Source organism: Gymnoscopelus microlampas, assembly GCF_963454915.1.
Source record: "Gymnoscopelus microlampas genome assembly, chromosome: 6".
NCBI lineage: Eukaryota > Metazoa > Chordata > Actinopteri > Myctophiformes > Myctophidae > Gymnoscopelus > Gymnoscopelus microlampas.
In genome coordinates, this window is record NC_139943.1 from 55285730 (window position 1) to 55301472 (window position 15743).

At 46.4% G+C, this 15743-nt stretch overlaps 1 protein-coding gene across 1 annotated transcript in view; it reads right to left on the minus strand.

Moving 5' to 3' along the window:
• The window catches only part of ccnd2a (cyclin D2, a), a 53323-nt gene that overhangs the window by 8078 nt on the left and 29502 nt on the right, over positions 1 to 15743 (minus strand). The window contains 1 exon segment of the mRNA XM_084061093.1: positions 7317 to 7465. Coding sequence (XP_083917219.1) covers positions 7317 to 7465 — 149 coding nt within the window.

Here is a 15743-nt window from a genome sequence, read left to right on the forward strand (position 1 = left end):
AGGTTCGAGCCTCTATTACAGCCTGTGATTCTTAGCTGGCTCGACGTCCCTACCGCAGCAGGCTAACAAAATTCCAACGTCACTCCCAAGGTATTTGGAAAAGTACACATGTTTACCGGCACGACAGAGAAGTCCTGTATCACTCGCAAGAATCACAAACCCCCTCAAAATCTCCCCTCATTTGCACAAAAAAAAAAAAAAAACGACCTGGAAACAAACCGTTCTCATTCTCGCTCTCCCCGGTGCCATTCCTTTAACCAACGCCGCTTGGCACCGCCGGCGTCCAGACGTGCTCCGTCGTACAGCCTTTCCCGAATGAACCGGGACGGATGCGCTATGAGCTTGTATTTTTCGAAAAATCGTGAAAATGATTGCAAAGCTTTGAATATGTATATATATATATATATATATATATATTTTTTTTTTTAAGTGAACATTTGTAACTCAAATCTTTGCTTCTGGGGGTCCCTGGAACAAAATATTTTGAGATGGGGGTCCACGGGCCAAATACATATCTAAAAATGATATGTATTTGGCCACGGACCCCATCTCAAAATATTTTGTTCCAAGGATCAACAGAAGCACAGATCTGAGTAAAAGAATGTCACTTTAAAACATATATATACGTTCAAAGATTTGCGCACGTTTTCCAAGATTTTTCCGTAAAATAGCGGATCTACAAGCTCATAGCACGCCACGCTACGAGCTTGTAGATCTGCTATTTTTGAATAGTCAAAGAGACGCGTTCCCGGTCTTAATTGATTAAAGGGGTTCTTCACCTCCACGAAGTCTTGAATTCCTGGAGATTCCTTTTGTTTTTGTCCCATTCCTGAGCCGATAATCCAATATTTGATGACACCGCAGCAGTAGGAGAACCAAGGCAAAACTATATAAAAATGATATAAACTCCAAAAACAACTCTCACAGTGTTGGGCCTGTGAGCCTATACTGATGACCCAGGTTCAAATGGAATGTTTTAAATATGTTTTTTCTCTTGCTAAGATTGGTCTCCTACGGACTTCAATTAGTGAAAATATTGGATTAATGGCTCAGGAACGCGACAAAAACAAAACAATCTCCATGAATTTGAAAAAGTAATGAAAAAGTCCATGTTAAAAAAAAAGGGTAATTTTTGGGGTTGAACTACCCCTTTACTGTAAGTCACCACACCAGGTGTAATGTATGTGTGAGGCTTGTACACAAATCCTCCAGGGGGGGGTGGGGGGGACGGGCTGGAATGGCGACTTTGGCCCTATCATGTTTCCACTGGAAAAACCACAGCTTCTGGATACCACACATGCCAGCGGGGGTGCCAGGGGGAGTGTAGGGGCCATGAGGCTGCTGTTGGCAGCCAACAGCAGCTGCAGAGGTTGGCAAGAAGTCCCCCCTCCTCTTTTGACTTCACACAAGTTTTGCCTGGTTAGCTGGCTGCGGCTAAACGACATAGCCCTAGATCTCCTAGCTGTATAGCCTTGCCTGCCTCCTCTCTCTCTCTCTCTCTCTCTCTCTCTCTCTCTCTCTCTCTCTCTTGCCAAGCCCCCCCAAGCATCGCCGGGCCAAAACCAAATATATGCCGCTCGTCTAGTTTCACAACTTGGCTGGCTCCCACCGGCGGCCCTGACGACTACACACACACACACACACACACACACACACACACACACACACAAAACAGATAATTGAGGTTGAGGTGACCAGCAGTAAGACGCTGAATTGACGTATTTAAAAGTGGAAAAAGACGAAGGTGGGGTAAGTGTTGCGGTGACACATATAACAAGCATCCATGAATAGGAGCTCGGTTTGTTTCGGTAAAAGCGGTGCTTGAACAGAGTCAGGAGCGCTTCAGGCGATTTGGTTTATCGCCCGAGAGTCCGCGCACAATGAAAGCTGCATTTCTGTCACGCATGAGGAAGAGTGTCATGGATGTCTCTATGTTCAGTTACATGACGGGAACAAGGCACATTAGTCTAGTGTGAGCCCTTATTTAAAGGGATAGTTCACCCAAACAATGAACCTTTTTTTCTATCGAATAGTCACCCCATGGAGACTTGAATACATCGATATTTTTTAGTTTTTGTCGCATTCCTAAGCCAATAATTGGATGAACAGCGGACCGGTATAGGCAGCGGTTCCGGTAAGAGACACAAAGGAGACCGGAACCGCTGCCGCCGGTCATCAAAATATTGGCTTAGGTATGCTACAAAAACAAAAACATATCCATGCATTCAAGTCTCCATTGGGTGACTAAATCGACAGGGGAAAAAAAGTCATTTTGGGGGTGAACTATCCCTTTAAAGTTGAACCTTTTCCACGCGGGAAAAATATCCTCGGCTCGATTCTTTTTCGGCCCCCGGCCTGTCAGCATCACATACTGGAGTCCCTCATACATACATACATACATGTAGCAGTCAGGAGAGAGAGAGAGGGTGGCCTCTCGCTTTGCCCTACCGCGTTCTAACTGAGAGCCACGGCTTGTCTGACTGCAGGAATGCGAAGGGGGTTAATTCCCTCTCGTCTATAAGACCCCGGCCCCGGGCCCTGACACACTGAGGCCCTGTGCTAGCCCCGGGCCGGGCCGGGCCGGGCCGGGGCTATTTGTTTTTCCTCCGCCGCGCTGAGCGCGGCTTCACACGCCTCCTCGCACCGGAGGGAGCCGCCGCGCGCTTTTCCAGCAAGCGATGCATTATGGGTCGTATGGGAGGAGAAGAGCGGAAAAACAGTGCCCTCTGCTGTTTTTTACTTATTCACTTGGCTCTGGGAGGAGCTCAACGAAGCACCCGTGCGCAAGGAAACCAGGGTTTTTGGTCTGCCTTCGGCCTTTCACTTCCGGTGGTGCGACTATGTTTTCATTCCCACTAACAATATTTCTCAGCGGAACACTAACACCAATTCTCCCAAAGAACATGGATCGTTTTGGTTATAAGCCCACTTGTTTCTATGATGAAAGAGCAATTTAAAATGTTACTAACTTTCCGTGGTCTTGTCGGCTTCGAGGACGCTATTGTTTAATGAGTTTCGGCTTGTTTCTAGTGGAGAAGGAACGGCACACACGTAAATCCCGCCCACTACATTTGATTGGGTAAAGCGCGGCCTGCTTCCTGATCTGATAGCAAGCCCACTTGTAACCAATGCGCACGGGTTGTCAACACGGCTACCGACAGATTCAAACGCAGAATCTGTTCTTGAGAGATTACACGTCAACAGCTTTCTGAATGACGTCTCGTCCTCCGTCTGTTTGGTTTTGTTTTTGTCTTTTACCCCTTTCTCTGCCCAATGTAGTCGTTATGTCAATTGATTCCTCACAAATGCGTGTGGGGAGGAATCAATTGCATCCTACCCGACTCACCTGCCAGTGAGGAGCCCCCACCGGGAGGACGTAGACTAGAGCCTTCGCCCTACTCCTCCCGCTCAACACTCCCTGCTGACAGGTGCCGCCCCTCAACTAGTATAGTATTACGCACAGTGCCAATATCACCCGTCCCAGCCCGGCTTCCCTCCCCTGAACACGGGGGCCGATTGTGTTCGCTCTACGCTCTACGTCCTCCCGGTGGGGGCTCCTCACTGGCAGGTGAGTCAGTATGGATACAACAGCTGTGTGAAACCCACACAAAAGAGTGTAGAGGAGGAATTCATTGGCATAACGACTAAATTGGGGCGAAAAGGGGGTGGGAAAAAAAGAAGATCGTAATCACTCATTAACCCATTCAATCCGGGAACGCTTACTAAGTCAATTTAGATTATTTTATACTTTGGCTATTCGAAAATAGCAGATCTACAAGCTCATAGCGCGGCACCGAGCTTGTAGATATGCTATTTTTTTTAAATCGTGAACATTTGTGCAAATCTTTGAATGCATCTTTTTTCAAAGCGAACATTTGCAAAATATGTTGTTCCAGGGACCTCCCGAAGCAAAGACTTGAGTTACAAATGTTTGCTTTAAAAAATATATAATTTTCACGATTTTTCAAAAAAAGAGCAGATCTACAATGCTATGAGCTTGTATATCTAATATTTTTTTTAACAGCCCAAAGAAATCCAGAGTGAGTGACATAGATGCGTTCCCGGCTTCAACGGGTTAATCGTAATGGAGGCTAAAAGTTTGACATAAACGGCGATATTGATTTGAAGTCGCACGGCTCCGGCAGCAGCCCTGCGTGAAACCCACTCCACCTCCACGCTCCAGTCCGCTCACATCTCGCTGATGGAAGCCAGGCGTGTCAGAGTCAGCCCAGGCCGTTGCCTGTGTTTGGACTGAAACTCTCTCTCTCTCCCCCAGCGCTGCGACGCTCGCTTTGTACCCGGCAGAGCCGTCACACCGCGGCCCTGGGCCTGGCCAGCATTCCTGTCAGCGACAGAGTCGAGCTATATACGCTCTCTCAGCCCATGGCTGGGATTAAGAGGCTTCTTTATACGAAGGGGGCCCTCATTCCCCCGAGGAACCATTCCTGACTGGCTTATAGGTGCACACAGGAAAAATAATGGCTCTCAAACGGCTCTCTAAAAGGCTATATGGTTCCACAAAGAACCATCAACGACTAAAGAACCGTTTGATCTATAGTGAATGATTCTTCATGTTCCTCAAATAGTTATAGAGAACCTTTTTTTTTTGTCAAAGTTCTGTGAGGAACCTTTGAGCTCTTAGACCATGTCTTAATAGGCAGACATTCAGGTCTTAATGGGTTAACAGACCTTGCATTGAACTGTACGTTCCTGTGCTTTTGTTTTTTGCAAACTGCCTATAAACTATTCAATCAATCAATCAAACCGATGTCAGATGACTTTTCCATGAATTAACCCATTAAGACCTGAGGCCGATTCTTACTTACTGTTTGTCTTCTAAAACAGTTTTCTGAAAAACTTATGTTTCTATATCAGTGGTTCTCAAACTTTTTCATGTCAAGCCAAAGGACCCCCAAAATGATATGTATTTGGCCGGCCGACCCACATCTCATAATATATGTTCCAGGGACCCCCCAGAAGCAAAGATTTGAGTTACAAATATTCACTTTAAAAATATATATATATTAAAAGGTTTGCACAAGTTTTCACGATTTTTCTAAAATAGCAGATCTACAAGCTCGTAGCGCGGCACTCTGTGCCGCGCTACGAGCTTGTAGATCTGCTATTTTTGATTAGCCCAAAGTGTAAAATAATGCTTTTTTTTTAGCTCAAATCCAAAAGTGCCACAGATGCGTTCCAGGTCTTAATGAGTTAAAAAACAAGTTGTTCTGTTGCCCAGAGACAAAGACAAGCTCATACCATAGAGCTCTAAACAGGGAGCATTCTGAGGACAGAGGTGTTTGAACGATGACAGACAGCCTCCAAACGTGTGTCTATCAGTTGTAATTACAGGGATGAGAGCTTTCTCTGGCTGAGCAGTGAGAGCAGCACATCATCCAAAGAATGCAGCGCTGCCCGGGTTAACCCCTTCCACCCGGGAACGCATCTGTGGCATTTTAAGATTTTTTTTTAGCGATAACCAATATTTGTATGCTTTGGCTATTCAAAAATAGCAGATCTACAAGCTCGTAGCGCTACGAGCTTGTGGATCTGCTATTTTTTGAAAGATCTTGAACGTTTGTGCAAATCTTTGAATACATGTATTTTTTTTAAACAACTTTTTTTTAACTAAAATCTTTGCTTCTGGGGGGGAACGTATTTTTTTGATGGGGATCGGCGGCCAAAAACATAAAAAAAAAGTTTGAACTAGCAGATCTACAAGCTGTGAGCTTGTAGATCTGCTAGTTTTGAATAGCCGAAGAAATCCAAAAAACGACAGCGAGGCGTTCCCGGGATTGAAGGGGTTAAGACTTGAATCCTAACATTACTGCAAGGCACTGCGCCGCTTCACACAGCAGCGCCAAGCGAGCACCGAAACCCAAGAGAAATAGTCCCACAGTTTACACTCTAGAGGGAACCGTATTTACTCCTATATCTGACTCAAAATAAAGCTAGAGGACCACACAACGTGTTTCACTGTCAATTTCAGTTGCAGAAAAACAAAGCACCAAATATGGCCTAACCATCTATCTATAGACCGATTATTTGTTTAGTAACATTGAGACTGGACGCACAGGTGATTGTTTCACGCAATCGATTCCCAACCTGTTGTTTCGGGGTGCGCTGGTTTCAGCACACCCCGACCCCCTCTTGTGTGTTGGCTGGTGAGGCGCGTCCTAGCGAGACCTGACAGAATGGGTTTCATTGGGCGCATACTGGTTGCACGCATACTGGTTGTTATCAGTGTGACGTCGTCTGTTAAAGGAGAGATCCGGACATGTTAAGTGTTCTCTTTGATGTGTCACTAATCACTCACCAACATTGAAAGGGACGTTGAGTTATTTCAGAGATTCCCCTTCGTCCAGTCTGGCGAGCCCCTCCGTTGGCTTAATGGGATGCGCGTGGAAGGCTGAAATTCGCCTAATATAACCGATGCAAAGTTATTTGTTTCTCTACTCCTGCTCATTGTTGAGTGTCATGATACTCAAACATGCACTGAATGTCGCGAACGAGCCACCATTCGTGCAGAACGAGAGGACGCAGGTTGCTTGTTTCTTCCATAGACGGCAGGTTCTATGGAAGAAACAAGCAAGGTCTGCGGAGGGGCTCGCCAGACTGGGGGGAATCTCTGAAATAACTCAACGTCCCTTTCAATGTTGGTGAGTGATTAGCGACACATCAAAGATAACACTTAACATGTGCGGATCTCTCCTTTAAGGGGTCTACACGATCATTCAGGGAACCTCTGTCTGTCTGTTATAGAATCGCTGTGAACTAGCAGTGGTGGAAGAAGTACTCAGATATTTTTACTTAAGTAAAAGTAGCAATACCACAACGTAAAAATACTCTGCTACAAGTAATAGGCCTGTGTTCAGAATTTTGCTTGAGTAAAAGTGCAAAAGTATTGGCATCAAAATATACTTAAAGTACGAAAAGTAAAAGTACTACAATGTTTGAAAATAGCCGATCTACAAGCTCACAACGCGTCGCGGTGTGACACGTTGTGAGCTTGTAGATCGGCTATTTTCAAATAGCCTAGGTATAAAATAGGTCAACAGTGGTTAATGCTGTATGCTTCATAATATCATAATTCATATCTGAAAAGTAACTAGTAACTAAAGTTTTCAAATAATTGTAGTGGAGTAAAAGTGCAATATTTGCCTCTGAGATGTAGTGGAGTAGAGGTACTGACCATTGGAAATACTCAAGTAAAGTACAAATACCTCAAAAGTCTACTTAAGTACAGTACTTCAGTAAATGCACAGAAAACAGAAAAGACATTGGCATGGAGCCCTGAGGGACTCCTAGTCACTCACCACTTCCGTGTTTGTGATTTTAGCCAGCAGGTCGGTCAGGCTGTCGCCCCACTGTGATTGGTCAGCCGAGTCCAGCTGTAGGCCGCAAATGGCCGCTCCGACGCTTCCCGTGGCGATCATGGAGGGGGGGTACATGGCGAAGTTGAAATCTGTAAATGAAAGAGGGAAGAGGAGGGACTTGAGTTCATGCCCCAGATTAGTGATGATGGGTCGTTCGTGATCGATGCGTTCATAAGAACTAGTTAATTGTCGTGAACGCGAACGAACTCGTTCACTTCCAGAAGCTGTTCCGTTCACGCTTTCGTTCATGCCCCCTCCGTCCCCGTCCCCGTCCCCTCCCCCCGTACACAGGACTGTCTGTCCGTCGCTGTTCTTGCGACGGACAGACAGCGGTGCGGTTAAGTTGTTTTTTCTCCAGACATGAACGAATCATTTGAACCGATCATTACCGTGAAGTTCACGGTAATGATCCGTTCATGTTCACGCCGCGAAATCGTTCGTTCACTGAAGTGAACGTTTTTTTCCCACCACTAGCCCAGGTTGTAAACTATATCAGTGGTTCTCAAACATTTCAGTCGCTGAGTTTCAACGCTATGTGAACACAGAGATAATAATGTCTCTCCACGACAACATGGTTTAGTAATCTATAGCAGTCGGCTAATAAAACAATCTGTCTAAATAGCGGCTGGGTCTGAACGCAGCTCACTTTATGACCAGCAGAGGGCCTCGCATAATGAGGGTTCACTTGGCTTGTAAAGGAGCTGGACACACGTGTGCACACACACACACACACGCACACACACACACACACACACACGCGCACACACACAGACACACACACACACACACACACACACACACACACACACACACACACACACACACACACACACACACACACACACACACACACACACACACACACACACACACACACACACACACACACACTGACACAATGTCTATTTCAAGTTATTCTACTATACTTTTGGGGGACATTGGGTCCTCACAAGTATAGTGATAAAAACACACGCACACGCACACAGCTCCGCCCCACTTCTCTACCATCTCCCCAGTAAATCGTGCGCTCACTAAGAAAAAAAAGAACGAGAAAAAAAAAACTAGCCCCACAGCGCTAGGAAAAGGGGTGGGGTGTGGGGGTGTGTGTGGGGTATGGGGGGGGGGGGGGGGGGTAGAATAAAGAGTCTCAGTGCCTCTGCCAGGACTCTCACTGCTGTAGGTCCCTTTTTTCCACGTGTGGTCACACAGACGCACGTCTCAAAGACCAATAACCTTGTTAGCCCCCCCCCCCCCCCCCCCCTCACTGTCATTCATAATGCAAATGAGACAGCTTGTGTACGGGCCAGCAGCCTGGCTGCAACGCACTGACTGGACTGGCATGGAGAGAGAGACACAGAGAGAGAGACACAGAGAGAGAGACAGAGACAGAGACAGAGAGAGAGAGCGAGGGAGGGAGGGAGGGAGGGAGAGAGAAGGGGGGGTGAACACACACGCACACGCACACGCACACGCGCACACACACACACACACACGCACACACGCACACACGCACACACGCACACACACACACACACACACACAGTCCTTTCTCTTTTCTCTTCCTATGTCTTGTTCAGCCATACCTTTCTTCCCTGGGTGCCGCATGGCCTGTCTGGATGGCTCAATGAGTGATGGCACACATGTCACTGTGGGCCAGTGGTTTATCTTTACAGTGGGACAGTGGTTTATCTTTACTGTGAGACAGTGGTTTATCTTTACAGTGGTTTATCTTTACAGCGAGACAGTGGTTTATCTTTACAGTGGTTTATCTTTACAGTGGTTTATCTTTACAGTGGTTTATCTTTACAGTGGTTTATCTTTACAGTGGGACAGTGGTTTATCTTTACAGTGGGACAGTGGCTTATCTGTACAGTGGGACAGTGGTTTATCTTTAGGCTACAGTGGTTTACCTTTACAGTGGGACAGTGGTTTATCTGTACAGTGGGACAGTGGTTTAACTTTACAGTGGGACAGTGGTTTACCTTTACAGTGGGACAGTGGTTTATCTGTACAGTGGGACAGTGGTTTATCTTTATAGTGGTTTATCTTTACAGTGGGACAGTGGTTTATCTTTACAGTGGGACAGTGGTTTATCTTTACAGTGAGAAAGTGGTTTATCTTTACAGTGGTTTATATTTGCAGTGAGACAGTGGTTTATCTTTACAGTGGTTTATATTTGCAGTGAGACAGTGATTTATCTTTATAGTGGTTTATCTTTACAGTGGGACAGTGGTTTATCTTTACAGTGGGACAGTGGTTTATCTTTACAGTGAGAAAGTGGTTTATCTTTACAGTGGTTTATCTTTACAGTGGGGCAGTGGTTTATCTTTACAGTGAGAAAGTGGTTTATCTTTACAGTGGTTTATCTTTACAGTGGGGCAGTGGTTTATCTTTACAGTGGGACAGTGGTTTATCTTTACAGTGGGACAGTGGTTTATCTTTACAGTGGGACAGTGGTTTATCTTTACAGTGGGACAGTGGTTTATCTTTACAGTGGGACAGTGGTTTATGTTTACTGTGAGACAGTGGTTTATCTTTACAGTGGGACAGTGGTTTATCTTTACAGTGGTTCATCTTTACAGTGGTTCATCTTTACAGTGGGGCAGGTAACCGCCTTCCATTCCGACATCTCGCCACTCCGACTAGTGGCTTCCGCGTGCGGTTAAGGTTAGGGTTAGGGTTAGGTATAGGGTTCGTTAACGTCGGAAAGGCGCCATGTAACCGTGGGGCAGTGGTTTATCTTTACAGTGGGACAGTGATTTATCTTTACAGTGGGCCGGGTTAATCTTTACAGTGGGACAGTGGTTTATCTTTACAGTGAGACAGTGGTTTATCTTTACTGTGAGACAGTGGTTTATCTTTACAGTGAGACAGTGGTTTATCTTTACAGTGGGACAGTGGTTTATCTTTACAGTGAGACAGTGGTTTATCTTTACTGTGAGACAGTGGTTTATCTTTACTGTGAGACAGTGGTTTATCTTTACAGTGGGACAGTGGTTTATCTTTACAGTGGGACAGTGGTTTATCTTTACAGTGAGACAGTGGTTAATCTTTACAGTGGGACAGTGGTTTATCTTTACAGTGAGACAGTGGTTTATCTTTACAGTGAGACAGTGGTTTATCTTTACAGTGGGGCAGTGGTTTAACTCTACAGTGGGACAGTGGTTTATCTTTACAGCGGGACAGGACAGTGGCCTCCCTTGGCAGCCCTCCTATCTGTTAGCATATTAATAGAGTGGCAGGGCCCCGCCAGAGGGAAGGCACTGCCATTGTCCCCAGCCATCACCTCGTCTCCCTCCCATTGAGAGAGACACAGTGCCCCCTCACTGCTGATACCAATTGAGGCAGACAGGCTGGACAAAGAGGGCTAGATGAGAGGGACAGACAGGGGAGGAGGAGGAATCCACGATACGGCGACAAGGCGACCAGAAGAAAAGGGGTGTGGGGCGGGGGGGGCGGGGAGGGAGGGGGTGACATCGCTCTGCTGCACATCGCTCTCAAGTCGGCGTCCAGGGTCCTTACGGAAGAAAAGATTCTCGCTCCATCGACCCCTCACTCCCTTCACAAGTATTCCTCTGTTCCTGGGCCACCTATGGGCCTTGAGGAGCGGGCGGGTGTGGAGTGTGTGTGTGTGTGTGTGTGTGTGTGTGTGTGTGTGTGGGATGGGGGGGCGGGGGGGGCAGCCTGCTCATTAACATATTGCCATATTCAAACTCCCCGAGGAGGTTTCTGTCCCCTTTTCGCCCCGTCTTCCCCCTTTGATAGCTCTGAGCCCCACATCGCTGCAGCAGCAGCAGCCGGCCATGCAGACAGACGCTTTCTCATCTCGCAGGGGCTTCAGTGTTGACAAATAAATGAACTTATTATACACCCCTGTGTTAGCAGCTGGGCCTCCCGCCAGGAGGGGGCGATTTATTAAAAGGCTACACCTCGAGCCAAGAAGAAAGAGCTCGGCATTACATCACGGCTGTGTAAAGTGCGGCTTTCTGCCGACGGAGGAGGGGGGGGGGGGGGGAGGGAGGGACAAAGGCATACATGGACTTACGCCTGATCGACCGAAAATAGACGATCTGTAAGCTCGCGGCACGTCGCAGGGCACTGCAGCGCGAGCTTACAGATCGCCTATTTTCTATGCGCGACACCGTCCGAGTATGAATCGGGCGTCACTATTTCTTGAAGCGCCGACCACGCCATGAACATGTGCGTGGCCCCCTGACACAGACACAGTGGACACAGACAGACACACACACACACACACACACGCACACACACACACACACACGCACATACACATACACACACACACGCGCGCGCACACACACACGGCCCGAACAGAGGAGGCACAGACGTAGGGGTTTGGAGGTGGGGGGGTGTGTGTGTATGTGTGTGTGGGGGGGGGGGTCTTGGCTGAGTGGCGGACAGCGGGGCCGGGCCAGCCTGATGCTCCTCCACACTCCAGACAAGACAGGTCTGTTGGTCGGAGAACAAGGGGCGCTGCGCGTGCAGGGAGGGGGGGAGGGAGGGGGGGAGGGTACGCACTCACTCGGGGGGCCAGGCGGCTGGTGCGTGCGTACGGGAACCCCCCCCCCCACCCCTCTCATTGATATTCATGTTGGAGGATAAACAGTGGCATGGAGGGTTAGTGATGGAAAGCTCCCTGCGAGCAAGCGGGGCTGCATGGGTTTGGCCCCGGCCTTGTCCTTGTACAGCCTCTTCATCCAGACCCTCCTTTCAATGGGCCTTTCTCCTTCCCTTGCCTGCCTGTGTGCCCCCCCCCCCCCCCCCTCCCACACCCCCAAACCCACCCATCGCTCTCTCTCTCTCTCTCTCTCTCTCTCTCTCTCTCTCTCTCTCTCTCTCTCTCTTTCCTCCCTCCCTCCCTCCCTCCCCTGTAATGGCATCCTTCTCCTCCTCGTGGCCCCTGCCCGGTCTAACAGTCTGCTCTCAGGCCCCTGGCTGCACCCTGCAGTCAGGCCCTCCTGCTCTCTCTCTCTCTCTCTCTCTCTCCTCCCTGGGTGGCGTGTGATGCAAACAGTATACACATTAATCTGGTACATTAATTAAAAAACGCTGGAAAGTTGAACAACGGCCAAAAAAACTGAAAACGCCAAAAAAATAAGCTTCTCTCTCTCTCTCTCTCTCTCGCTCTCTCTCTCTCTCTCTCTCTCTCTCGCTCTCTCTCTCTCTCTCTCTCTGGTGCTATAAATCAGGGTCTTGTGCAGTGTTGCCAGATTCTGTGAGAGAAACAAGCAACCAGGTCTAGGAAAACCAGCCCAAAAGAAGCGACTAAAGGCCACGTGAGCACTTTAACATATACATCAGCCATTTGAAAATAGCAGATCTACAAGTTCACAACGCGTCGCGATGCGACGCGTTGTGAGCTTGTAGTTTGGCTATTTTCAAATAAAATCTTGCGGGAAATTATAATCAGCAGATCTGGCAACCCTGGTCTTGTGTCCTAATACATCATCACTGTCGGGGCAGAAAACCTTCCCGCAAATGAATGCCCTTCTTTATCATACAAGATTGTCGTGCAAACAGTAAAAATACAATAGCAGATCTACAAACTCACAGCGTTGTGAGCTTGTAGATTAGCTTTTTTCCCCCTGATATTCTTATATGTCTTAATTCATTATAATTGCCCTCTATATCTAAAAGGAAAATAAATAGAAACCTTAAATATTTTCTTAAATATTGTATCTATTTTAGAAATAGTTCATCTTTGACTAAAGGGGCCTGTCGCAAGTTGATGATATCATTTGTCCATGTGTGGTCCAGCCCAATGGAATGTATGGAATGCATGTGCTAAAAAGCTTAAACGTAATACTTCCTATAAAGGTTGATATCAGCATCAAAACAAATTTGTATAATCACATGAATTCCATACATTCCATAGAGCTGGACCACACATGGACAAATGACATCATCAACTTGTGACGGCCGTTGTACCCCTTGAGCAAAATAAGAGGGCAATTATAATGTATTGAGGCATACGAGGCTTATTAGCCATGCGTGGGGATTCTTTTAAAATGTAAACATAACAATAAAAAAGGAACGGTGGATTGGGACATACGAGGTTACGACCACGCAAAGCTTGTGGACCTTGTTTTAGCACGGTAGCGCTATAGCTGCAGCACGGTAGCGCTAATAGCTGCAGCTAGCACCACCCACCTGAAGTATGCTTGCTGCCGTGCTGCTGAACCATTTAACAGTGGAAGGTAAACATCATTTTTTCGGGAGGGGTGCTGCTGGCATGACGGTGGCGTTCTCACCGCTAATGGAGCGGAGTCAAAACAAGGTTTGGAAAGAGCTACACGGCGGAGCAGCAATAATGTTTACAGCGCCGACCTCAACACACACAGGGTTCGAGGAACAGCAATCATTCCATTCCACACATTTTCTAACTTTTTTTTCCCGTGCGTCCCAAGGTTCCAAAATGCTAAATAGCGAAATAGTCTCTATAGCACGCGTTGTCAGTCTAAGTAATGCAAGTTCAGTGGTGGAAAGTAACTAAGTACATGTACTCAAGTACCTTACTTAAGTACAATTTTGAGGTATTTGTACTTTACTTGAGTATTTCCAATTTCCAATACTTTTGCTTCTACTCCACTACATCTCAGAGGCAAATATTGTACTACAATTATTCGAAAACTTTAGTTACTAGTTACTTTGCAGATATAAATTATTACATTATAAAACATACATAAACGCCCTTAATCCTATTTTATCGGCTATTGAAAATAGCCGATCTACAAGCTCACGTTGTGAGGCGAGGCTGGCTCAAGAGCATTGGCTTCGTCTCGCTGTGTCTCTGTGGTTGTCTGACCTGAACGCAGGACTGACGGCTGATGCGATCGGATGAACAGCTTAGGGAGAAAGTCACTGAAGCGCCCGTGTTAAGCTGTGCTCGGGGAGGAGGAGAAGAGAGGAAAGGAGAGTGAGAAGATAGGAGACAGATAGATAGACAGGCAGAGAGAGACAGAGAGATACAGAGAGAGAGACAGCGAGAGAGAGAGAGAGAGAGAGAGAGAGACACAGAGAGAGGCTTCTTAACCCATTGAGACCTGAAGCCGATTCTACATGTCTCCTAAATCTCAACAGTTTTCTGAAAAAACGTATGTTTCTATATCAGTGGTTCTCAATCTTTTTCATGTCAAGGACCCCCAAATGTATATGTATTTGGCCGCGGAAAACCATCAAAATATTTTGTTCCAGGGACCCCCAGAAGCAAAGATTTGAGTTAAAAATGTTCACTTTAAAAATATATATATTCAGAAGATTTGCACACATTTTCACGATTTTTCAAAAATAGCAGATCTACAAGCTCTGCTATTTTTGAAAAATCGTGAAAATGTGTGCAAATCTTCTGAATATATATATTTTTAAAGCATAGCAGATATACAAGCTCATATACAAGCTCAGATATACAAGCTCATATACAAGCTCATATACAAGCTCATAGCGCGGCACCGAGTGCCGCGCTATGAGCTTGTATATCTGCTATTTTTGAATAGCCCAAAGTGTAAAATAATGCTTTTCAGCTCAAATCTAAAAATGACACAGTTCCAGGTCTTAATGGGTTAAAGCGACATTCACACTAAGTGCTATAACTATAACTATAAAGATAACTATATCGTTTACCATTGTATTTATTTTTTTATAGTTAGTGTTTACTCTGCCATCCACTTGACTTTTGATTTTCAAAACTATATTTTTAGAGTTATAGTTAGTTACAGTGCTCAGTGTGAGCACTACTAGGCTGTATATGTTGCGCACCAAAAATAGCAGATCTACAAGCTCACAAACACGTCACAGGAGCTAAAATCACAAACACGGAAGGAAGTGGGTGAATTTTGAGATGCTTAGACCTATAGGCTGTTTGTTTATACTGATATGTTTAGCTCATAGAAATAAATGTCCCATTCACCCCAGGGAAGTGACTGGTTATATTCTGCAGTGTGTGCCAACACCAACCAAGAATGAATCAGGCATTACTTCAAACCACCGATGTTAACATGACTCTGGGGTAAGAATACAAGAACACAACATTTTTTTTTTGTATTTCCAGAAGCTTCCTTAAAGACAACTGCAAAACGTCTGCGTTCCATAAATCTCTCCAACATCTCCGGACTTCCCGGCGTGACTCAGGCCAGCCTTGGCGTTTAATGTGGTGCTGATTACAACCAAAAAGCGAGGTGAGGAGGACATGCCATTGGATGATTCACCCTGTGAATGGCATTCCTGAGAGCACAATAACAGCCAAACCTGCTTCCTTTTTCCACCGTGCCCTACCGCGGAGCGCCGGACGTGATTCCTTCGAAATCCTCGGGAGCGTGCGGAGCGAGGGAGACGAGAGAGGCGCTAATT